This window comes from Lynx canadensis, chromosome D4 (genome assembly GCF_007474595.2).
Source record: "Lynx canadensis isolate LIC74 chromosome D4, mLynCan4.pri.v2, whole genome shotgun sequence".
Lineage (NCBI taxonomy): Eukaryota > Metazoa > Chordata > Mammalia > Carnivora > Felidae > Lynx > Lynx canadensis.
Window position 1 is genome coordinate 71,580,134 of NC_044315.2, and position 25,036 is coordinate 71,605,169.

Below are 25,036 nucleotides of genomic sequence, written 5' to 3' on the forward strand. Positions count from 1 at the left end.
TACTTTCTTACAGTTCTGGAAGCTAAAAGTCCCTGCTTCAGGTACCAAACAGTGAGAAGATAGAGAGAGAGGAGAAACTATAAGGTCCTCCCATGCTCTTGGGACCACAGTCCTCCAGTCAAGAAGTGCTGTTTCCTAAGGATTTCAGCTGCCTGCCCATTCACCAGTGCTGGTATCGCCACTGTCCCCACAGGACTGCCTGGGGATGTGGGCAAGAGATAACAGAAAAACATCAGGGAATGTACTTCACTCTTTCTGATGGACAGGAGCCCCATTTCTCTCTTCCAGACCAAAAAAGAAAAGGGAATGTCACCTGGAGCTCTTTCTATCTTTCTATCTGATCCCAGTGCACAGGTTTGGGTTTCAGCCTTCCCTGCAGTCAAAGCCAAGAGACATCGGGGCAGGGAAAGGAGAGGCAAAAAATTCACCATGAGTTTGTTGGTAGCTTGCAAGGTAGTTCCCTTCCCAGGTCTGCCTGCTAGCATTTATTTTCCAGAGTCCTCAGAGAGTTGCTCCACACATTCTGTCTAGAGCATGTGTGTGTATGTATTTATTTTAATTCCAGTACAATTCCAGTACAATTCCAGTGCAATATTCTTTTCAGGTGCACAATATAGTGATTCAACACTTCCATACATCACCCAGTGCTCATTACAAATGCACTCTTTAATCCCCTCACCTATTTCACCCATCCCCCCACCAACCTCCCCTCTGGTAATCATTAGTTTGTTCTCTATAGTTAAGAGTCTGTTTCTTGGTTTGTGTCTCTTTTTCCTTTGCTCATATGCTTTGGTTTTTTAAATTTCATCTGAGTGAAATCATATAGTATTTGTCTTTCCCTGACTACTTCTTTCACTTAGCGTTTATACTCTTTAGCTCCAGCCATGTCATTGCAAATGGCAAGATTTCATTCTTTTTTTTTTGGCTGAGTAGTATTCCAGTGTGTGTGTGTGTGTGTGTGTGTGTGTGTGTGTACATATACACACACCACATCTTCTTTATCCATTCATCAGTCAGTGGACATTTGGGCTGCTTAGAGTTTTTAATTTCATTCAGTGGGAGAAACAAGATGGCGTGCATTTACTTCATCTTGATCAAAACTGGAATCTGTGTCCTGGTTTTTGCCCTCTTCCTACTTAGAGTTAACTCCTTTTCAATCCCCCTTTGTTGGCTCCTCTTCCTACTTAGAGTTAGCTCCTTTTCAATCCCCCTTTGTTGGCTTTTCCTATTTGATGGGCTTTAAATATTAGTGTCTCTAATTTCATCTTAGGCTATTTTCTCACTCTATACCCTCTCCCTAAGTTCACATCAACCATGTTCATCACTTAATTACATATGTGCAAATATGTCACAAGTTTGTATCTCCAGGCTGATCTTTCTCATTAGTTACAACCTGCATACCCAACTGACTCCTTGATATTTCTACTTCTAGATCTCAAAATAATTACAAATTCAACATGTCTAAAATACAACTCATGATTTACCCTCCAACCCCACTATCAGCCTTCTTTGACACCTAGAGGTCACCAGGGACACCTTCAGGGATGATCAAGCACCAAATTCAACAGCCATCAAAGGTTTATTACATGCATATTTTTATTCAACATATGTTCACTGAACAGCTGGTCCTTCACAAAAAGTATGCACAAAATGTCTTCTCTGTGCCAGACCTTGTGCTAAGCCCTAGGTATTCAACAGCCGATGAAACTGATACAGCCTTTGCCTCAATGAACCTACAGACCAGTGAAATAGATATTAAACAAGCAAACCCACAAATTATGATCAAGTTACAAATTGTGATAAGCGTTCCTAATAAGAGAAGAAGCAAGACACAGGATACCACTTCCATGAAACCAAAAGGAGTTGTGTGTTCCCAGAGCCAAGGATGTAAATGGTGGGCAATCATATTAAGAAAACCCTTGAATGTCATCTTAAGGATTTCAAGTTTTTTTAGGGTAATTAAAAGCCACTAAAGGATTTAAGCAGGGAAGTGACATGATCATATTTTTCTCCAGCATAAATTTGGTTATGCAATCATCCAGGAAATGATGTGCCAGGCATACTTTTACCTTACTCCTCTTTTTAACAATACCTGAAAAGGATCCCTTACCTGAGACTCTCTAAAACTAATGATTGTAGTTAGTACTGGTTGAGATGGAATCTAATCCAAATGAAGGAATGCACCACTCCTATTGAAGTTACCAATAATTAACTTCAGGATTGCCTATAATATAGGCATATATAGGCATATATATAAATATGATATGACATATGATATATATATGATATATATAGGAATATATATCATATATATGTGATATATATAGGAATATATATGATATATGATATATATGTGATATATATGATATATGATATATAGATGATATATAGATATGACATATAGATATATGATATATATATGCCTATTTTATATAAACCACATTTATATTTATATTCACTTGTTTTTCACAGCAACGTTGCATAACATATGGCTGTGACTACCATAACTCCTAATCTCTTATATCTGAGCCAAGAGCTGTTACAGAGATATTTGCCTGGGTCCCTTTGTGGGTCCTTTTCTGACATCTGGATCATCTCTAATCTGTTTCAGCATCCCATTCTGATCCATATCCCATTCTGAAACTCTGGTCTCCATGTCAGTTTGCTCAGTTCCTTGCATCAAAGTTGATCACTAATTACAGAGGTTACTCAGTTGCTGTGTCTTTAAGTTCTCATAATTCACTCTTTGAAGAAAAGATTTCAGCTGTTTCTAGAACTTTGGTTATTCCTGTTTATACTTGGTACTACACAGACTACAGCTAATTCTGGGAGGCCATTACTTCTACTCTAACATGAAATCCAGCTCCACTCTAATAAAAGTCTCCCACAGAAGGGCACTTCAAAATGACTCTGAAATTACCAGGAAATGAATGTGGTATCTGGTTGTGAAGGTTGAGGTATCCAAACAGAAGAATAATCACGTCAGGGATGAAAGCCTCCTGGTCAGCTCTCCTCTACTACCCCAAAGCCATTTACTCAGGGCTTGTCTTCATCCTCCATTATCAAACATCTCTTAGCAATTTTGGCATCAAACTGGTCCCCTTGCTGCATCACTAGAATTTTGCTGGGTGATTATTTCAAGTGTCTTTATATGGGGGTTACACATCCAGAAACATGTCATGAAAGCCCTAGATCTAAAGGTGTATGAGTTAAATAATCCAAACTCAACATCCAATACTAGAACTTCTTGGGTCTTTCATATGGTAAAATTTACCAAGTGGGCTAACCTTCCTCCACTCAAAACCCTCCCCCCTTCCCTACTCTAGAAGTGGAGGTAGGCAAATGAGGAGGTACAATGGAGGCACAAACAATGAAAGGGAAAACAAAATTAAAAGGTAAAAAGGTAGGGGCCCCTGGGTGGCTCAGTCAGTTAAGCATCCCACTTCAGGTCAGGTCATGATCTGCAGTCCATGGTTTTAGTCCCGCATCGGTCTCTGTGCTGACAGCCTAGAGCCTGCTTCAGATTCTGTGTCTCCCTTTCTCTCTGCCCCTCCCCTCCTGGCTCATGGTTTGTTTCTCTCTATATATCAAAAATAAACATTAAAAAAAATTTTTTTTAGGGGCACCTGGGTGGCTCAGTTGATTGAGCGTCGACTTCAGCTCAGGTCATGATTTCACAGGTTGTGAGTTCAAGTCCCACATTGGACTCTGTGCTGACAGCTCACAGCCTGGAGCCTGCTTCAGATTCTGTGTTTCCCTCTCTCTCTCTGCCCCTCTCCCACTCGCACTCTATCTCTCTCTCTCAAAAAAAATAATAAACACCATAAAAAATTTTTTTTAATTCTTTAATAAAAGGAAAAAGGGAAGAAATGAGAACTAATCCCACATTTATTTTGGAATGATCAGTTTTTGCTGGAAATAATGTGTCCCAAAGTCTGATCATCTCAAAATCTGTATCAAAATTTCTCAGGGATCTATCATAAATGCAGAATACCAGGACCCCACGTCAGAGCTACTGAATCAGATTCTGGGAGTAGAGGCCTAGAGTCCACATTTTCAACAAGCAATATTTTTAGACAAATAAAAGCTCAAACGTGGATATAAATGTTGTCTCTGTCATCTTTGGCTATTTATATAAAGCAATATACCTCACTGCCCTATATTGTTTCTTCCTAATTTTCTCAAGGGGGACTTACTTCTCAAACAGATTACTTTAAAGCTGGTAAATTTATTAGTTTACCGAATGACTGCTGTAAACACGAAAGGTACAATAGAATAGATTTCCCTGCCCTTCCGAAGTCAATCACCCAAAAAGAACAAAGAAGACAAACACACAAAAAGACTTAGCATATGGGTGATATACTGGCAAAGAAACAGATAAAATTTACACAAATATCAATGTTGTTAGAAAGGCAAGGTTGGCAGGTGAGCAAATCAAGGTTGGCAGATGAGTACTGAATGCCTTACTCAGAAAGTCAGAAGCTCTGATCAGGAGTTCTGAACGAGGAACGGCAGTTAGGGAGCCACCACGCTGTGGTCCAACATGTTTCCAAAGATGAAGGGATAATGGGGTTGTAGTTCCAGTTCTGCAACTGTGTGATGGTGAGCGAGCCTTTTAATTTTTCTTTAATTTTCTCGTTTGCATAATCAAGGCCAATCTCTATTATTCGTTTGTTTCCCTATGGTCCCACCTCCTTCTAGAAAGGATTTAAGGCAGAGAACATATCCAAAATTTTTCTGGCACCAACATTCACTGAGTAAATTTATCCAAATTTCTTTCAGGAGCCAATGTGTCAGGACTCTGCAGCCTAAAACTTCTCCAACCGTGAAACACAAGAGACAGCAAATGTTGCCAAATGCAAACGGGAACCTGCTATTGTCCACGGGCAGTCACTTCTGTGTACACATACCTCACAGCTGTAAAATTATAGGGCTCAAGGTCAAATCAGTGTTCTGTGGGTGAGTGTACGGTCTAGAATTCCTATGGGGAACTCTGCCAGGAGCACACCCCCCTGATAAAACTGCGGGCATCCAGTCAGAGATTTTCATGTGTTCGATACAATAGTTTTTTCATGGCATCTTTGACTTCTTTGTTTCTTAAACTGTAAATTATGGGGTTCAACATAGGGGTGAGCACTCCATAAAGCAGTGAAATGATTTTATCTACTTCTTGGGAGCTTGAGGAAGAAGGCTTTAGGTACATGGAGAGGGCAGCCCCATAGTACAAGATCACCACCGTCAAGTGGGCACCACAGGTAGAAAAAGCTTTGTTTCTTCCTTCTGCTGAGCTGATTCTCAGGATAGTGGAAAGGATGAAGACATAAGAGATACAAATTAAGAGCATTGGGATGGGCAGGAGGAGCACGCTGACCACCAGCATGATCACGTCCATGAGCAAGGAATGTGCACAAGCTAACTTCAGCACGGCCAGAATTTCACACGTGAAGTGGTCTATGAGATTCCCACAGAGGGGTATCTGCAGGGCGCAAGTGGTTTCCAGCAGGGCAGTCAGACAACCCGTCACCCAGGAGACAGCGGCCATCTGCACACAGACCTGCCTGTTCATGATGACGGGGTATCTCAGTGAGTTGCAAATGGCCACGTAGCGGTCATACGCCATCACAGCCAGAAGCACACACTCTGTGGAGCCCATGGCAAGGGACAGATACATCTGTACAGCACACCCAGAAAAGACAATGGTTTTCTGGGATGACAGCAAGTTCACCAGCAACGTGGGAATAGAAGCAGACGTGTAACAAATATCCATGAAAGAGAGATTTCCGAGGAATAAGTACATGGGGGTTTGAAGGCGTGACTCTAGGACAGTGACTAAAATAAGAGTGCTGTTGCCCAAGAGGGTTATCAGATACATCACAAGACTGAAGGCGAAGAGAACAATCTCTAACTTTGGGTATCTAGAAAAACCCTCCAGGAAAAAAAAGGTCCAAATGGTGAGGTTTTCTCCTTGCATCTCCTTTTTTGCACCTGTAGTGATTCTAATATTAATCTTCATTTCATCTGAGGACATAAAGAGACGGATCAAGCATAATGTTCATTTAGTTAGGAGAACACTTCTCAAACTTATATTCACTAGTATAAACACAATTCTATTTTACCACAAGAAATCACAAGACTTATCGTTTGATCTAAGGGGGAGGGACAGGTTTGATCTACATAAAAAGTTGGTTCTTCCACAACAAAATTTAGAAAAGAGTAAATTTGAAAACAAGGATAAACATATTTAATACCTGAATCTCAGCCTATTATCTTGCTCGGCATGCAGTAGTTTTTCAGTAGATTTGAAAGTACCGTGTGACCAAAAAATATGAAAAAACACTGAATAAACTGAGCACGGATTAGAAAAGTAAGCCAGATAAGTGAGATAAAGAAACCACACTTGTACAATAAAAACTAGCAGTGATCTTCACTGAAAGAAGAGGAGGGATATTGAAAGAAACAAATAAATGAATTTTAAACTAACACCTATGAAGTTCTGAGTCTAAATGAACTCTTTCCTTTCCAGCAAATAGCTTGGAGGTCAATACACTTCAGAAATGAGGACATTGTTTAAAGCATTGTAGGTACCCATTCTGATTATACTTAAGAACCAGTTTACAAGTCACACAAAATAGCCCACCTTCTTTAAACACTGACACATCCAGGGGACAGTGTCATTCATTACTGGGACCCATACCTTTTGTGAGCATGTAAATAGTGCTAAAAAATTATACCCAGGCAATACTCTTCTTATACATTACAACCCATGAAGATCTAGAAGATGCAGAAACTGAACTCCCTTTTTAAGCTACCTTAAAATCTCTTGGAAAAGAATAGTATATATCATCTAATTATAAACGAGATGCTGAATGTTTTGGGGGTTTTTTCACATTTCACGTTAACAAAAAGAAAAGACAAAAACTTACCTTCCTTCTGCACGGATTGATCTTTTTCACCTTTAATTGTGTTCCTTTTCCCACTAGTTTTTTCCTTTCTATTTTCAGATATCCTTGTTCTGAAAACTTCCCTCCCTTGTCCTGTTTCCCTTGCACTGCCATAGGCTTTGCTCTTTCTTTCATAGGCAAATTCCTCAATGATGTGGCTCACTTTACAATGTCTCACTGTTCACTTTCTTATCACTGGTGTTCCTTCTCGGTTTCCCAGTTTCCGTCAATGTTATCATTTGTCCCCCAGTTCTCCACGTTTCAAAAACTGGCATGCAGGGGGATGGTGGAAATAATCATGTTGGGGACAACAGCTTATACCATGCCCCTAGAACAGGAGCGCAATGTTTTTCAAATAGTTTTCATTATATTACATTATTCTCTGTGACTTCCTTCACTGTATCTCCTTCTTAGCCTATTATCAAGCCCGCCGTTGTTTTCTGTTTTCCTCATCTGTCCCCAAAGTAGTTGCATCGTAGGTTCAAACATTATCATCAGTTAACGCTCAATACGCTGTTAGCATTCTAGGGAAAGCCTACCAGTATGGCTTTCCTCTGCGGATACTTGTTGAGCGTGCAGAGTTTTTGCTTTTCCTTTTAAGAGCTTCATTTTTCCTACATCACAAGAGATAGTTCTTATTCATTTGTTAGTTAACAGATTATTTCTCAGGAACTTCTGCCAGGTTTTATATTTAACAAATTCGGTACAAACATTTTATCTTATTATTGTAAGAGATTATTTTAAAGAAACTTAATTTTGTGTGTGAGTGTGTATTACTCTTAAGACTGGCAAAAAAGACAATTATTTTTTAGAATGAAAAATCAGCCCGGTTGCCTGGAACTTGATATTTTTCTACCGTTTAAAAATAGTAGTCAGGAGGGGTGCCTGGCTGGCTCAGTCAATGGAGCATGTGACTCTTGATCTTGGGGTTGTGAGTCTGAACCCCACACTGAGTGCAGAAATTACTTAAAAATAAAAATTAAAAAAAATATTTTAAAAAATAGTAGCCAGGAAAAACTGGTCCTCCCATCTGAATTCCCTGTTTTATGATGTACTATGTGAAGTTAGCTATGTGCAAGAAAAGAATGAATGTATCCATGTTAAAAATGTTAAACATATTATATGAAAATCAACACTGCAGTTCATTTCTTTCAAAAGTATTGACTGTCACCTCCATAGCTAAAAGTGCCAAAGGATAGCAAGTCACATACTACATAAATTTAAATCATCTGTTGTTTTGGGGGAATACCTGTTGTCCCTGAACAATTTAAAGTTCAGCAGCCATAATATACAGAGATTTAACACTTCAGGTCCTTGAGGGATAATGTCCCAATGATCCAATTATATCAAACTTTGAAAAACCGAGAGTAACCCACAGTTCTCCCAAAATAATTTCAAAGAACTCATAAAAACAAAGTCTTCTCTTCCTCCCTGTCCATCCTTGCTACATCTTTTTTTTCTTGAATGATTACAGTGTAGAATATTTAACAGTCTACAGAGAAAAGTTCTCCCTAGAATTCTAAGATACACATTTTTTCATTTGTGGAACTACTCCTAGTTTTCAAAGTTTACTCTTTTAAGACAGTTGTCCCAACAAGGAATCAGAAATTTCAAATTTTATTCAATGCATACATATTGAAGAGGGCCTTCAAGCAATGAACTCTCAGCAGCAATGGACACACCTAGCACCCAGATCTTAGTTTCTTTTTATTTTTTTTAATAAATCTTATTATTTTTTATAAATCTAATTATTTTATTTCTACATCTAGTGAATTTTATTTTTTTATTTTAATTAATCCAAGTTAGTTAACATATAGCATAATAATGGTTTCAGGAATAGAATTTAGTGGTTCATCATGTCCATATAACACCCAGTGCTCATCCCAGCAAGTGCCCTACTTAATGCCCGTCACCCATTTAGCCCATACCCCCACCCCACACCCCTCCAGCAATCCTGTTGGTTCTCTGTATTTAAGAGTCTCTTACGGTTTGCCTCCCTCTCTGTTTTTATCTTATTTTTTCTTCCCTTCCCCTATGTTCATCTGTCGTGTTTCTTAAATTCCACATATGAATGAATGAAATACTTGTCTTTCTCTGACTGACTTATTTCACTTAGCATAATATACTATGCTATACCACTATCATTCCGTTGTGAATGGAAAGATTTCATTCTTTTTGATCGCCAAGTAATATTCCATTCTATATATATATATACCTCATCTTCTTTACCCATTCATCAGTTGATGGACATTTTGGGTCTTTCCATACTTTGGCTATTGTTGATAGCACCACTATAAACATTAGGTGCATGTGCTCTTTCAAATCAGCATTTTTGTATGCTTTGGATATATACCTAGTAGTGCAATTGCTGGGTCACAGGGCAATTCTATTTTTAAGTTTTTTGAGGAAACTCCGTACTGTTCTCCAGAGTGGCTGCACGAGTTTGCATTCCCACCAGCGGTGCAAAAGTGTTCCCCTTTCTCTGCATCCTCACCAACAACTGTTATTTCCTGAGTTGTTAATTTTAGCCATTCTGAGAGGTGTGAGGTGGTATCTCATTGTGGTTTTGATTCGTATTACCCTGATGATGAGTGGTGTTGAGCATCTTTTCATTTATCTGTTAGCCATCTGGATGATTTCTTTGGAAAAGTGTCTGGTCATGTCTTTCACCCATTTCTTCAATGGATTATTTGTTTTTAGGGTGTTGAGTTTGATAAGTTCTTTACAGATTTTAGATACTAACCCTTTATCTGATATGTCATTTGCAAATATCTTCACCCATTCTGTCAGTTGCCTTTTAGTTTTGCTGATTGTTTCCTTCCTTTTTATCTTGATGAGGTTCCAATAATTCATTTTTGCTTTCGTTTCCCTTGCTTCCAGAGACACGACTTGTAAGAAGTTGCTGCTGCCACAAAGAGTTTGCCTGTTTTCTCCTCTAGGATTTTAATGGTTTCCTGCCTTATATTTAGGCCTTTCATCCATTTTATTTTTCTGTAGGGAGTAAGAAAGTGGTTCAGTTTCATTCTTCTTCATGGTGCTGTCCAGTTTTTCCAACACCATTTGATGAAGAGACTGTCTTTTTTGGATATTCTTTCCTGCTTTATTGAAGATCAGTTGGCCATATATTCGTGGGTCCATTTCTGGGCTCTCTATTCTATTCCATTGATCTGCATACATGTTTTTGTGCCAGTAACATACTATCCTGATGATTACAGCTTTGTAATACAGCTTGAAGTCAGGAATTGTGATGCCTCCAGTTTTCAGATCTTGGTTTCTAAATACAGTTCTCATCTAAAAGGAAATGTAGTTCCTCTTTCCAAGGCTGGAGCCAGAAAAGGACAAAATTGGCCTGGAGTAGTTTACTGCACTAGAATATAAGGAAGTATGCAAAGAATTACAGGAATATTTCAAAAGACTATAGAATCCCACTTGATAAGACTTCCATTGGCCAAATCTGGGACAGATTATTTCGAGCATCAAAATAAATAATGGTTAAAATACATTATAATCCATAGAATAAAATAAGAATGCATGAGTTCTTCTGAAAGGAAGTAAGAAAAACTCTTTCTTACAGGAGGATGCCAAAAAAATAAATATAAAAAAATGATGTCATTAGAAAGACATTAAAGGTTGTTGTAGTAATAGATTAGAGCAGGTTAAATTGATCGCAGGTAAATGGAAGCGTCATAGTTATCAGAGGTAAAAGTTCGATGAGAAACAGGATATTTACATGGTGTCAAAGTATCCCACTTATTAATTTCAAAAACAAGATAATAATAGCTTTACAGCAGGGAGACCTGGAGGACGGCCACCTTAACATCACCAACCACCGGACAAACTGACTCCACATGCCTTCTGATAGGACGGACATAGCATCACTTCTGTGGGCTTGCTCTCAAAAATACATAACCCAGGGGCACCTGCGTGGCTCATTCAGTTAAGCAACAGACTCTTTGATCTGGGCTCGGGTCATGATCTCTTGGTTTGATAGCTGGCAGCCTGCTTGGGATTCTCTCCCCACCTCCACCCTGTCTCTCTTGGCCCTCCCCCCACCCTCAAAAATAAATAAACATTAAAAAATACATAACCTAAATCAAACCATGAGGGAACACCAGACAAATTTAAATTAAGGCACATTCTGAAAATAACCAGTCTATACTTATCAGAACTGTCAAGGTCAGGAAACAAACAAAGGAAAAGCGCTAAGAAATGTTCAGGGAGATTAAAGAAACATGACAACTGAATGCAATGCATGACCCAGCACCAAGTATTAGACCAGGAAAAAAATAGCTCTAAGGGATATTACTAGGTCAGTAGACGAAATTTTATTATGGGCTGTAGATTAGATAACAGTATTGTATCAGAGTTAAATTTCCTGATCTTCATAACTGCATAGTGGCTATGTAAGAGAACGTCCTTGTTCCAAAATACTTTAGTAGTTAGTGTCCAAGGGGCAAAATATCTTAAACTTACCCTCAAAGAGTCCATTAAAAATTCGTTTTTCAAAAGTTCGCTCTGGAGGGTCTCGCGCTGCATGTGGCCCCTCGGCTCCTGGAGCAAAGTCCTGGGCGGCAGCGGCAGGCGGGGTCTGGGGAACCGGGACTGGCCCCACAGGCCGCGGGGCTGGCATCCCGCGGTGCGTGACAGTCCCCACCCAGGAGGCGGCGACGCAGTGGCGGCTGGAGGTGCCGGGGGCAGCCGGGCCCTGGGCGGCGAGGGGCAGGAGTGCGCAGCCTGGGCGTCGGGGCCTGTCCGGTCCCCAGGCCCCGGCCCCACCTGCGGCGTCACCCTGAGGCTCAGCAGCCACGTGCGGGCGCGGCGGGGCCATCAGAGTGCAGTGCGTCCACTAACAAGCCCTCTCCCAAGCCAAGTACAGAGGAGCCTGCCGCGGGGACAGGGAGACTGGGGGCGGGGAACAAGGGCTGCAAGGGCCGCAGCGGGCTTCGCGACCACCGTGCCAAAACAGGACCCCCATCAGGCCACGGGCTTCTTCCTCACGACCTCCTGGCGCAGCTGGTACCGAGGGGCGTGAACCCGCTGAGCCCGCATGCTCGCACAGGTGCAAGTAATGGCTTCAGGACCACACCTGCGCATGTGAGCAAGCCCCAGGGCAGGGCCTGGAGGCGCAGGGACACCGGAACCGTGGAGGTGTGGCTCGCAGAGCCCGAGGAATGAGGGGCTCGAGGCATTCTGCAAGAGCGCTGCCCCCACCTCCACCCCGTGCGCCGGGTCAGCCTGGACGTGGACATCGCGTTCATCATTTACGGGGAGACGGGGAAGCTGCTCAACAAGGTATGGCCGGCAGACCGAGCCCCGTGAGGCTGCGTGGGCCCTGCCCCCGGGTACCTCCAGACCGCCCCGGACGTCCCTCTCCTCCAGTACACTCTGTGACCTGGGACTACCCCTGCGGCCACCAAGTCCGCGTGTTCCATGTGTCCCTGCAGTCTGGATGGTATCACCATAGGGCCGATGTGTCCAGCAAGGTTGGGCGTCTCTCAGGCCTGTGAGTCTGTGCACGCTGTCTCCATGCCTACTCATGAGTCATGTGCCTGTATTTCATGTTGTGTGTCATGTGACCCTGTGTTCCACTTCCTGGGGTGCCCGCGTCCTCCTGTAGGCATAGCTGGGCCCAGCCCTGTGCTTTCCACCTTGGGCAGCAAGGGCCCTTCCTTGTCCTGGCCTTCCACCAATGCCAGGCCTAAGCCTAGCCTCGCCACATTCCAGGGGCTGCCTCCCTGCCCTACTTCTCCCACCAGTAGCCTTAACTGGTCCTTGGGGCCTCCCCCTGGGACAGGGTGGCACCTGTCACCCTCAGAACCACCTTCCCAAGGCACAATAAACCAGACCTTGTTGGGGGGAGGGGAGTAGTTTACTTTAGTTGTGTGTGGAGAGCAGGTACATGTATTACCACATTCTTTTTGCAAGGTACGCAGTTCCCACACAGTTTCCTGTGTCCTTATGACAGTTCCCATACTCTGGATCACCAAGGGCGAATGGACTCTCCAGATAAAGGATGATCAGGAAAACTTGGTCATACCACATGAATAAGCAGATTTTTTCTTCCTTCTTAGGAAAAGAAGTAACGAATAGACTAATGTAAGAATTAACAATAGAGCTAATTAAGTTGTAGAATAACATTTTGGGGATGACGGGCTGGAGTGACCCATTCATGATAAGCTTGCAATAGTTAAACCTTCTGCACCCAATGGGCTTGTTTGATTGTAAAACACAGCAAACAACATAGAGTTAGCGACTTCACAGTTTTAATATTCAGCTTGAAACTTTACTTTCCTAAAAGTCAGTGCTCACAATAAGTCTCTCCATCAGCAGGCAACAAGGGAACAATAATTTTGCCAGAAGACTGACAATTAGATACTAAGTAGAAAAAACAGGCACTGGTATTGGAGGAAAGGAGATAAAATTATCACTTCCAAACTATTTTTAATTTTAATTTTATTAATTAATTTTTATTTTTTATTTTTATTAATTTCTATAAAAAGTATGTTTTTATAATTAAATTATATAATTATAAAAATTACATTAATTTTTATTTTTTAAATTTTACATCCAAGTTAGCATATAGTGCAAGAAAAAAGAAGAGGACCCATTAAAACCGTTCCCCATCAATAAAGAGTTTAACTGCCATAATAACAGATAAAGAAAAATCAGTAATTTCCTTGTGGCCAGTTGGCAGATATACTGACCAGAAAAAGATGCCATTATCAATCATATTAAAATTGTGAGAAATCTTAGGATGACTCTAACAAGAACAGTGCAGAACTTACATGAAGGAAACAGGAAAAGTTTATAACAGTAGTTCCATAACCAGTAAACTAAATGAATCCTGATGCAAAATCTAGAGTTCACCTGTGTTATTTTGATCAGTGAACAAAAAATAATTCTTTGCTAGCAAACTACAAAATCACTGTGTCAAAGTGATACCTTCAAAATTGAAGCAGGAGGAGTTTCTACAAAAGATGGTAGACATGAAAGAGGCTTTCATAATCATTTCTCACAAAACCAAACAAAAGAAAAAGTGCTGTTTAATAGCAAAACGGACTCCAGCCACTTTACCTTTCAGAAGAGTGGCATTATCTCATCTCCTGGTTATGTGGTTCTTTTATTCAGAAAACCACCTCCATGGGGCTGTTTTGTTGAGAAAGCAGGGCCCTGGCTCATGCCAATGGGAAAAGGCTATGATAAAGATAACTGAATTATTCTATTTAAAAATGAAGTTATGGGATTGCACAGTTCAGTCCTGGCTCCTGAGAAGGGTTTGGAAAACTGGAAGACAGGAGAGTGGAGAGAGTATTAGGAAGAAAGCCTGGAAACCCTGAAGACTATAAGGAACCCAGAGTAATAACCAATGAAAAATATCCAGTAGCAGGGAAGGCTAGGGATCTATTAAAATACTGATCCTTCATTTTGAACTTTAGATTGTTGACTGGTCTTAGGTATGCTCTACTCCCTCCATGACTCCCAAAATTTCAGTTATAGTCATATAAACACAACAGTCTTGAGTAATGGAGCTTTGGGGAACAGAGGAACAGGAATAGCTACCAGAACAGAGAACTTTTCGGTGAAAGGCATCTGAAGAGATCTCTGTCCAATTAATAGCTGACTGCTAAGCTAACTGAGCAGAGCATTCCGTGGTCACATACAATAAAGAATTGACGCTTTACAGAATCGTTCAGGAAGTCACTAAAAAAGAAAACAGAGGGGCGCCTGGGTGGTTCAGTTGGGTTAAGCATCCGACTTCAGCTCAGGTCATGATCTCACAGTTTGTGGATTCGAGCCCCATGTCGGGCTCTGTGCTGGCAGCTCAGAGCCTGGAGCCTGCTTCAGATTCTGGGTTTCCCTCTTTCTCTCTACCCCTACCCCGCTCACACTCTGTCTCATTCTCTCTCTCAAAAATAAATAAACGTTAAAAAAAAAAAAGAAAGAAAGAAAACAGCAACAAGTCTGGCATGAGGGGAATCGATATGAGACATGCAAAGGAACAGGAAAGGATAGCCTATATTTAATAATGATAGAGGGGTCAATCCATCAAGAAGACTTAACAGTAGTAAATACAGATACATGCGCTTAAAAAACAGAGCCCCCAAAACCCTTGAAACAGAAACTGACAGAATTAGAGGGAGAAGTAGACAACTCAACTATAATAGTTGAAGACTTTAATACACTCAGCTCTCAACAATTGATAGAACAACTAGATAGCCTATCAAGAAGAGAGAGAAGACTTGAACAACACTACAAGCCAATTACACTTAATACCATTTATAGAATTCCCTACCCAACCGCACACACACACACACACACACACACACACACACACATGCACATGCACACATTCTTCTCAAGTGCACGCAGAACATTACCTGCTGATTTTGTGCCATCATATAGTGTGCCAGATGGCATGATTGGCTTCCCTCCACAATATGCTTACAAGATCCATGTTGATGTGTGTGGCTACAGTTTGCCCATTTTCATTGCTGTATTCAATAGTCTATTTTACAATCACAACACACTTTATTTGTTCTATTGTGAAATATTTGAATTGGCCCCACTTTTTGGCTATTTCAATTAATGTTGTTATAACCCTGCATGTGTATGTATTTTGGTACATGATATGCACACTTAGGATAGATATATACTTAGGAGTGACAGAACATGTTTAAGTCACCTTTAGTAGATGGTGTGAAATGATTTTCCAACATGGTATAAAAATTTAACTACTATCAGTCCTTTTACTGCATAACAAAGTAACAAAAACAGTGCCTTTAGCCATTTTCTTTTATCTCATGGATGTCTGGGTCAGGAATTCAGACTATTTAAGGGTAATGTTTGTGACAAGCTGTGTTCCCCCTACCTCCCCTGAGCCATGTTTCTTTTTTTTTTCTTTATTTAAAAAAAATTTTTTTTATTAGTTTTATTTTTGAGAGGCAGAGAGGACAGAGCACATGTGGGGGAGAGACAGAGAGAGAGGGAGACACAAAATCAGAAGTAGGCTCCAGGCTCTGAGCTGTCAGCACAGAGCCCAATGCGGGGCCCGAACTCACGAACTGTGAGATCAAGACCTGAGTGAAGGGGGTCAACTCAACTGACTGAGCCACCCAGGCGCCCCATAACACGTTTTTTTTTTTTTTTTTTACTGTTTCAGTTGGCCACAGTCAACTGAGGTCCAGAAGCAGAGGACCGTCCTTCTAATGCAGCATCAGAAGGTCAATAGTAGCCGAACATTAAACAAATTTAAGTTAAAAATTAATAACATTTTATTATGTTTATTAATAATTATGTCATTGTTATTATTCCTAGAAGAGTAGCCATTAAAATATTAACAGATACTATCTTTGAATAGTTGCAGATAGGTGATCTTTATTTTCATCTTTAGTTTTGTTATATGTGCAAAAAGCATTTGTTACCTTTGTAATCCAAAACAAATCTATAAAATCCTATCTTTTTAGATTTACCTAAAAAATAATTTATTTCTTAACTTTATTTTTTACAGCAGTGTTAGTTAGGTTCACACTGCAAAGTTGAGCAGAAAGTACAAAGATTCGCCGCCGTATGTCATCTGCCCTCAAGCGCACACAACCTCCCCCACTGTCAACATTTGGCACCAATGCGTTTGTTATAATCTGTTATAATCGATGAACCTCAGCTACATTGTTATCACCCAAACTCCAGGTGTACATTAGGATTCACTCTGGCGTCCTACACCAGCATCATGGTATCATACAGAATAGTTTCACCGCCCTAAAAATCCTGTCTTATTCATCCTTTCTTCCACACTCCTCCCTGGCGACCACTGATCTTTTTTCCTGTCTGCATAGTTTTGCTTTTTCCAGGATGTCATGTAGTTGGAATCATAAGAGTATGTAGCCTTTTCGGATCTCTTTAACTTGGTAATACTCATTTAAGTTCCTCCAAGTCTCTTCATGGCTTGATGGCTCATTTCTTTTTAGTGCCAGATAATAAATATTCCATTGTCTGGATATTCCAGTTAACTTTCCATTCACCTACTGAAGGATATCTTCATTACTTCCAAGTCTTTCTTGGAAATTTTTTATGAATAAAGCTGATATAAACATCCACGTGCAGGTTTTTGTGTGGACCTAAATTTTCAATTCATGTGGGTAAACACCAAGGAGTTTGACTGCCGGATCACATGGTGGGGGTATATTTACTTTTTGTTGTTGTTTTTTGTAATTTTTGTTTTAACATTTATTCATTTTTTGAGAGAGACAGACCGAGAGCGGAGGAGGAACAGAAAGAGAGAGGGAGACACAGAACCCGAAGCAGGCTCCAGGCTCTGAGCTGTCAGCACAGAGCCCGAAGCAGGGCTCGAACTCACAGACCAAACTAGGAGATCATGACCTGAGCCAAAGTCGGATGCTCAACCGACTGAGCCACCCAGGCGCCCGGGGTGTATTTAGTTTAATGTAATTTATAAACTTTCCAGAAGACTGACCTTTCCACATAATATAACAACTAAACTCTGGACAAAACACAAAACCAGTTCTGGAGTCAACAAAGGCAGACTTTAGAAAAGAGCTAAAACATGGAAGGGATCAACACAGGGTAAGTTCCCTGGATTTTGGGCTTTTGTCTAAAGTGAAACACAGCCAAAACAGAGCAAAGAAGGGCTGATGTTCTCATTAAAAAACACTGCTTTCTGGCCTAAGGGAGGCAGAGCCCAAGACAGAAAGTGAAGGGGAAATTCCGGAAAAAGAAAAAAACAAGGCAGCAGGGAAAGTTCCCCATTCTACGTGTAAGCTCTGCCCGAGTTGTGGCTGACCTCTGAAAGCACACACATTGCATGGCAGGTTGCAGACAGCTGTGAAGGAAACATAACAATACTGTTATGAACTGAGATCTGGGCTGCCACCACCAAAGGTAAGATAGTTTGCAGTTTTAAGTCTAAGCCCGCTAAGTGCCTGCTAAAAGAAAAGCATCTCGTTGGGAAGAATACCCGTAATAGAGTCCAGAATTTCTACCACATTCACAACGTCCAGGCTATAATCCCAGAACATTGGGCATATGAAGAACCAGGAAAAGGTGGGGTGGCAGGGGGTGGGAAGGGGACAATGAACAGAAACTAAACCTGAGGTGACCCAGATATGACACTATGAGACAAGAACTTAAAATCAGTTATTATAGGTATGCTTTGTGAACTTTAAAAAAATTCTTAATGAATGAAAAGATTGGAAATATTAGAAAAAGAAGTCAAAATTTAAAAGTGAAAACAAGAGCTGAAATAAAACTTCACAGGATGGTCTTTAATATCAGAATGGATATAGTAAACAAAAAGTGAGTGAATTAAAGACAGAAGCGTTTGAGGGTTTTTGTGGGGTTTTCTGTTTGCTTGAGAGAGAGAGAGCGTGAGCAGGGGGGTGGGGGAGAAGGGCAGGGGGAGAGTGAGAATCCTAGACAGGCTCCACGCTTAGTGCAGAGCCCAAGGCGGGGCTCGATCCCAGGACCCTGGGATCATGACCTGAGCTGAAATCAAGCTCAATCAACTGAGCCACACAGGTGCCCCAGGACAGATTTTTTTAAATGCCTCAGAGGTCTGTACATCAGTATCAAATGAGTTAACATAGCTGTCATTGGAGTCCCAGGAGGAGAGGAGTGAGCATATGGCACAAAACAAAAACAGAACTTTTGAGTAAACTGACCAAAATATCCCAAATTTGGTGAAGCACAAAACTTAGAAATTCAAAAATCTAAGCAAATCTTAAACAGGATACATAGAAGAGTACATCTTGGCACATCGTAGTCAAAGTGCTGAAATCCAAAAAGAAAATCATGAAAGAAGCCAGAAAAAAAATGGTGCATCTAAGGAAACAACAGCTTGAATGACCAGTTATCACACTGGGGATCTTGGGGGCTAGAAACAGTAGAAATCTTTATAGTTCTGAAATAAATACTCAAAAAACATTTGCTTCAAATGATTATTTAGAAAAGATTTTGTGTTTGAAGATAGTCCTGAAGTCAAAAGTAGCATAATAGAATAATGTATCTAACTGCTAACACCCAAAATCGGTTTTAAAATATTTTCAGGAATATCCAAACAAAAACTAGGTGTCCTTCAACCATTACCTGTTTTCTCCCTGTCCTTTACACTTTTTTTTTTTAATGTTTATTTAGAGAGAGAGAGAAGGAGACTTAGAGTATAAACAGGGGAAGGGCAGAGAGAGAGGGAGAGTGAGAATCCCAAGTAGGTTCCACATGATCAGCACAGAGCCCAATACAAGGCTCAGACCCACAAACTATGAGATCATGACCTGGGCTAAAATCAAGAGTGGGATGTTTAACCGACTGAGCTACCAAGGAGCCCCCTGTCCTTTAAACTTTTTAAGGCAGCTTTATCAACAGTTCTTAAATATAAAAGAAATGTCATTTCTTTAAAAAAGCCTTGTTGGGAAGTTTGATTATTTCCAGGTTTTTTGTAACATTATGATTTAAATTCCTCTTTTTAAAAACAAATTGTTAATCCAATCAGTCAATCTGGGACTTGCACTTAGGGGAAAAGGAAACAGAGGGGAATGACTTAGGCTTGTTGGCTGCTACTACAGATAAAATAAGGTCTCTCACCTTTTAAGCCTATCTGCCACAGCATAAAAATTTATTTGGCAGTTTAGGGTAGGCTGTGCCTGTACTTTGGACATTTTATGTCCACAACTATGTACATTAATCTTGGTCAAAGATCGCCTGGGTAGCTCAGTTGCTTAAGCGTCCAACCTCAGCTCAGTTCATGATCTCGCGGTTCATGAGTTCAAGCCCTGCATCAGGCTCTGTGCTGACAGCTCAGAGCCTGCAGCCTGCTTTGGATTCTGTGTCTCCCTCTCTCTCTCTCTCAAAATAAACATTAAAAAATTTAAAAAAAAAATCTTAGTCAAAAGATTGGTCTATTGCTTCTATGTGTTCATCTGAGATTACCTTGCTCAAAAAAACAATTATTTCAGTGATTATGTTTCTCCAAGTATTTGACTGCAGTTTTTCAGGTATCCTGCCTGCGTTTCTGCTTTGCCTTGGAACTTCCAGTTAAGCCAAAAATGTCTGCTTAGTAGAAGTTGCTCAGGATATGGCAGGCAATGGAGCCTTTTCAGTTTTTAAAACGTAACTAGCCAATTCCCTGGAAGTTGAACTATTTTCCACGAGAACCAGTAAAAATTAATGCACTACTTCAAAAGAACTGATCATGCAGCTTTTATTTACCACGTATTATCTTCTTGGGCATGGGGAGAGTTTTCCTTTCAAATAAGACTATCACATGCTTAACTAGTTCAGCACAAATTGCAAAGGATTCTATGAAGACTTTGCATATAAAATACAAAAATCTGTTACATATACATCCATTTAACAACATTTGTACATTACAATGAGTGCCAATGTCAAAAGAACTCCCTGTACTTAACAAGCAGCATGAATATATTGTGGCGGCAGCCGGTGGAGACGCCCCGCAAAGGGCAAACAGTGTTCACACAGTGCAACCGCTACGAGAGCACAGATCAACAAGGTCACATCTTTTTTCTTTTTTCTTGTTAGTGCATACACAAGGAAAAGGTGGAAGGGGAAAGCAATGGGGATTCGGTGGCAGTCAGTGTTATTGGCAGGTACACTGCCACAGGCAGACACGCCAGCAGTTGCAAATTGGACACAAACATTAATTAAAGAAACTGCCGCTCTTTATCACCAAAAACACGATTTTATACTACTTTCATTGTTTTGATTTCCAATGGTCAAACTTCAGGTCCCTCCTTCTCATGTTATCAATAGAGTTGTGAAGCTCTAGCTAGTGCCCTAATTCCAGGAATAAGGAATTCAGTAATTAGACTCTAAAACAGCCACTTGTATGATCGGTAGCACTGAGTGTTCTCAGGGAAAAAAAATAATAAAAAATCAGTTCCAGACAGCTTTGGAAAATGAGGGCCAAAGACATAACCATGCATGGGTCCTTTTGCCATTTGTTCACCAGAACCATCCCACAATTACAGACTAAATTAGTAACCCTTTTAGGAGATATGTACACCCGTGCACACCCAACACGAGCTGCACTGGGAGACCATGATTTCACATTACTAGTTGTGCAAATGACTTGGCTGGTTGAGATGAAGGCATTAAGAGTGTAAATTGGAACTGTGCTTATAGAAAGCGACAATAAATGAACTAAACAGCGCTGAGCGCAAAGGCTCAAGTGTCAGCACCACTCTCTCAGCACCATGGGAAATTCCCAACGGTAAATAACAAAAGGTTTAAAAAGCATACAATTTGATGAGGTATAACACTCCACATGGGCCGAGAGCACAATTCTTGCCCTTACACTCTTTCTGAAAACAGCCAACCTGTACTGCATTCTTGCCTTAGAGGCATGTCCCAGGTCCTATAAATGAAAGAGGGCACTTAGCAGAGGGGGAAATACTGGTCTGGAAAAACACCAAATTCTATGAGGCCATATGCCTTCTGAAAAATATCCAAAGTTGATTTTCCGCCAAGTAAAAGCCATTCTTAAGTTGAAGTCCATGAGAAGCTCCTTACAATCCATAATGCTACTAAAACCCACAATTATATTTAGTATCAGCTAAGAGGACGTTTTAATAATAAACACCTACATTTTCATTTGTAGACTCCCTTTCCAAATAGGAAGCAACTCCAAAACAGTACATCCAGCCAAGCCTAAGTACTATTTTCAGCTATGTTTTTCAAACTGTGAATTGCAACCCATTTGTAAGACAGGAAATGAATTTAGTGGGTCTGAAAAGAATCTAAAATGGTGGGGGGGGGGGAAGGAGGGATCAAAGTAGATCACACATAGTTAAGAGTATGTGTATTATTTCACAAAACATTTATTTGAGTTAAAGATTTTATATTGATTCATACACACATACACAATTCTGGGTCAAGATGTAAGAAGTTACTTTTATTATGGGTCACAGTCAATACAATGGCCTATAGAGACCACCAAAAATAACAACCATGGAGTTTCCACCCTGGTGTTAATGTCAGTAAGCGGTCAGTATTGACTGTAACACCAATTTTGTGCTTGGAATCCAAGGTGAGCTAGAGTTCTCAGTTTACCATAAACACTTGTGTTAGACTTGATTCTTCCCCTTACCCTATACCCTATGGCAGGGGTATGAGCAGAACAACAACAAAAAAAGAAACCCTAGCTGCAATTGCTTACTTTCAGTGATAGGTTATTCCCAAATGGTTAATGAAGACACTTGCCTTCTATTTCTAGAGTCATACTGTTAGTGTAAGAATGGGCGGCAATTTATTAAGTTGTCTTTACAGTTTTGAGATTATAAATGGTCTAAAACAGAGCAGTCACGATTTTGTTGTTGGCTTTTGGGTTTTGCAAAATACGCAAACTACAGATACAGACAGAACAAGCAATCCTGTCCTAATCTCCTTTCACATGCCTGTAAAAGGGCGATCAGAATTATCACATGGAGAGCAAAGTCTCTCAGCCCGTAAAGATGGTAACCAATCATTTTCTAAAAACCGATCATCTAAACAAATGACAAGACAACGTTCAGCCTCTGAATTCAAGAATCCAATAGTACTTAGATAACGGGTCGGTTCAGTTCTGGTTCAAGGACTATAGTATACACCTCATCTTGGGGAGTTTCTTAGGCAGGCCAGGGGTAGCACTGATTGGCAGCAGCTTATAAAAGAAGTATACTGGACAGGTCTTCAAACACCTGGGTCCCAGCCTTGGCACAGGCTTCAGATCAGAAGCTAAGTCATCTGCTAGCTTATTTCTTCAGGTGTAAAGCAAGGGGGCTAAAATAAGTGAATTACAGAGTCCCTTCCTGAAATAACCTTATTTAATTTGGATGCAGTTCCAAGATTCTTATCCAGCTTGCTCTGCAACTCTGCCTATTCCTTTAATTACAGCCTTAATTCTTTTCATAACTATTTCCATCAGTTTCACCTCTGACCACCTCTCAAACATCCAAGGTCCCATTAAGCTCACTCAGCCCAGACACTTTTAAAAATCAAGTAAAATAAAGCTAATAAGGAACAAAATTTAAGGCATTTTTTTTTTTATTTCAGCCAAGGAATGATGCATGCTACAGATTAATCTTTACTTTTACCCACTTGGTTTTTCAAAGAATACCACCATTTCAACCCCCAATGAACATGGCACTTGTTGCTTTCTTCCCCTTCTAATTTATTCCAGGTTTTCAAGTGTTTTCTTCAGTAATGATGCTTTCTCCTGCAGCTCAGGTCTGCTGTCCGTCTCCATAGTAGCTAAAGACTCGATTAGGAGCACTCTGCATTCTGATGTCAAACTTTCCCACTGTTTAGATTCTGAATGGAAAAAGAAGAATCTTTATAGAACAAGCAAGCAAAAAAACCCTCAAACTGTTCTTTCTGCTTTTCCTCCACAGAGCGTATCCCCCAAATAAATGCAAAGCAACCCCCTGATGACAGTTTGACATATGATAACAGGTTCAATAGTAGTCTCAAAACCTAATTATTGACAATAACCCGAGAATATGTCAGAGCACTTCATCCTCTGCCCCCCCTCCCCCACACTAGTGGAACAAAGAGGATCTAAGGATGCTGGAGGAAAGCGGGAAGTAGGAAGAATCAAGGCAAAGCACACAGTAACAAGCCACTTAACACAAAAGCCCTCTTTATAAAACACACTCGGTAAAAAAATCTTGAATAAACTTCACAATTGCAAAGTCAGTCTGAACAGACTGACTTTCTTGAAGGCACCAGAGACCTATACACATACTGGAAATTTTAGAAACTCAGAGAGTATACCAGATCCTCAATCTTGTCTATCAGGTTCTGCCACTTTCTAGTGACGTGGTTTCAAACAAGTTGTTTCACTGTTTAGCCTCGTTTTCCTCATCTAGAATTTATTTCTACACATCTGACTGTGAAAATTCAGTAATGTAACTAAGTTCCTAGCTCTTTTATTTCAACAAGGAAAAACAAGATTATGAGATGTGTAGCATTACTGAGTCTAAAAGGCCTGCTTCATGGAATCCTAGGAGGGGTGCTTTAATTGCTAGGCAGAGAGAGAGGAGAAATAGAAAATATTTAAGACTCTCGAGAAAACTGTTCCATCTTCTCCATTCTTAACCTACGGGGTTAGAAAAATGAAAAAAAAAGAGAAAAAAGAAAAGAGGCCTCCTTTTGAAAAACCCCACTGGAGAAAATGCTAGTGGTTTTCTTTTACCACTGATACAACAGACCTTTAGAAGACATCTGCTTCTTGATAAAAGGTTTAAAAAAAAAGAAAAAAAAAAAAAAGAAAAACGGGAAAAAATAGGATTAAGAAAACTGCTATCAAATTTGATGACTCAACTGTTAAAGTGTTTTCCCAACTCCACTCCCTAGTGCGTCAGTTTCTTTGTGTATGTACAGAGAGCCCTCAAGATAGCTATGGCTTCATAATACATTAAAAGTATATAAAATGAAAGAGTACCAAATTTAAACACTTAATAAAATTTAAAGGTTTTAGCTTTGTATATTTGACTTACACGCACATGTATTAATTTGTATTTTAGATTATACACTTATTAAAAACAAAAACAGAAAAAAATTCCTAAACTATATGCCATAAAGTATCCTGCCTTTCTGATCCTCTGATCAGAACCATCAAGAGCTCACCTTCAAGTTTTTTAAGCAGTAATTCTATCACAGATAAAGCTTCCGTTCTCACAGATGAGTAGGTCTTATTTTCTAAGAAGAAAATCAGATAGTTCACGTTATTTGTTTTATATGCCTTACAAACAGAACCTTCAAGAGTAAATTAGTGTTACTGGAAGAAAGATATTCAGAAATTATAAATTCAGAGAAAGATATACCTGTTCTTAAGTAAGCTTCCTTTTGCTTATTATCATCAAATACTTAAAATATGCTACATGTCCGTATTTCTTACTTTAAAAAAAAAAAGGCAAACTGTCAGCCAAATATACCAATGCCAGTATTTGAAGGACCGGTTTTAGAAGTGAGAAATCAAACGACACTATCTCAAGAGTTGTCTTCACAAGACACTTAAGAAAGGTATTTAGGTTTACATGATGAGTTCCTCATTTTATCAGAGAACATTAGTAACCCAGAGGGTTAAG

General features: G+C 40.1%; 2 protein-coding genes across 4 annotated transcripts in view; both read right to left on the reverse strand.

Annotated features, from left to right (window-relative positions):
- Window positions 1–3,887: 3,887 nt before the first annotated feature.
- LOC115499383 (olfactory receptor 2K2) lies at window positions 3,888–7,362 on the reverse strand. The gene is made up of 2 exons (XM_032595544.1): window positions 6,924–7,362; window positions 3,888–6,018 (listed from the first exon to the last, which is right to left on the reverse strand). The coding sequence occupies exon 2, from the start codon at window positions 6,011–6,013 to the stop codon at window positions 5,036–5,038; it is 978 nt and encodes a 325-aa protein (XP_032451435.1). The 5' UTR covers window positions 6,014–6,018; window positions 6,924–7,362; the 3' UTR covers window positions 3,888–5,035.
- A 12,772-nt stretch (window positions 7,363–20,134) lies between these two features.
- Window positions 20,135–25,036, reverse strand: part of ECPAS (Ecm29 proteasome adaptor and scaffold) — a 108,888-nt gene continuing 103,986 nt past the window's right edge. For all 3 annotated transcript variants that reach the window (XM_030292633.1, XM_030292631.1, XM_030292632.1), the window contains exons 48-49: window positions 24,576–24,647; window positions 20,135–23,258 (exon numbers count right to left, since the gene is read on the reverse strand). In XM_030292633.1, coding sequence (XP_030148493.1) covers window positions 23,119–23,258; window positions 24,576–24,647 — 212 coding nt within the window. In that variant the 3' untranslated portion in view covers window positions 20,135–23,118. The remainder of the gene's footprint in view (window positions 23,259–24,575; window positions 24,648–25,036) is intronic.

Coding starts and splice junctions, on each gene's coding strand:
- LOC115499383 (XM_032595544.1), bottom strand. CDS start 6,013: ATGAAGATTAATATTAGAATCACTACAGGTGCAAAAAAGGAGATGCAA.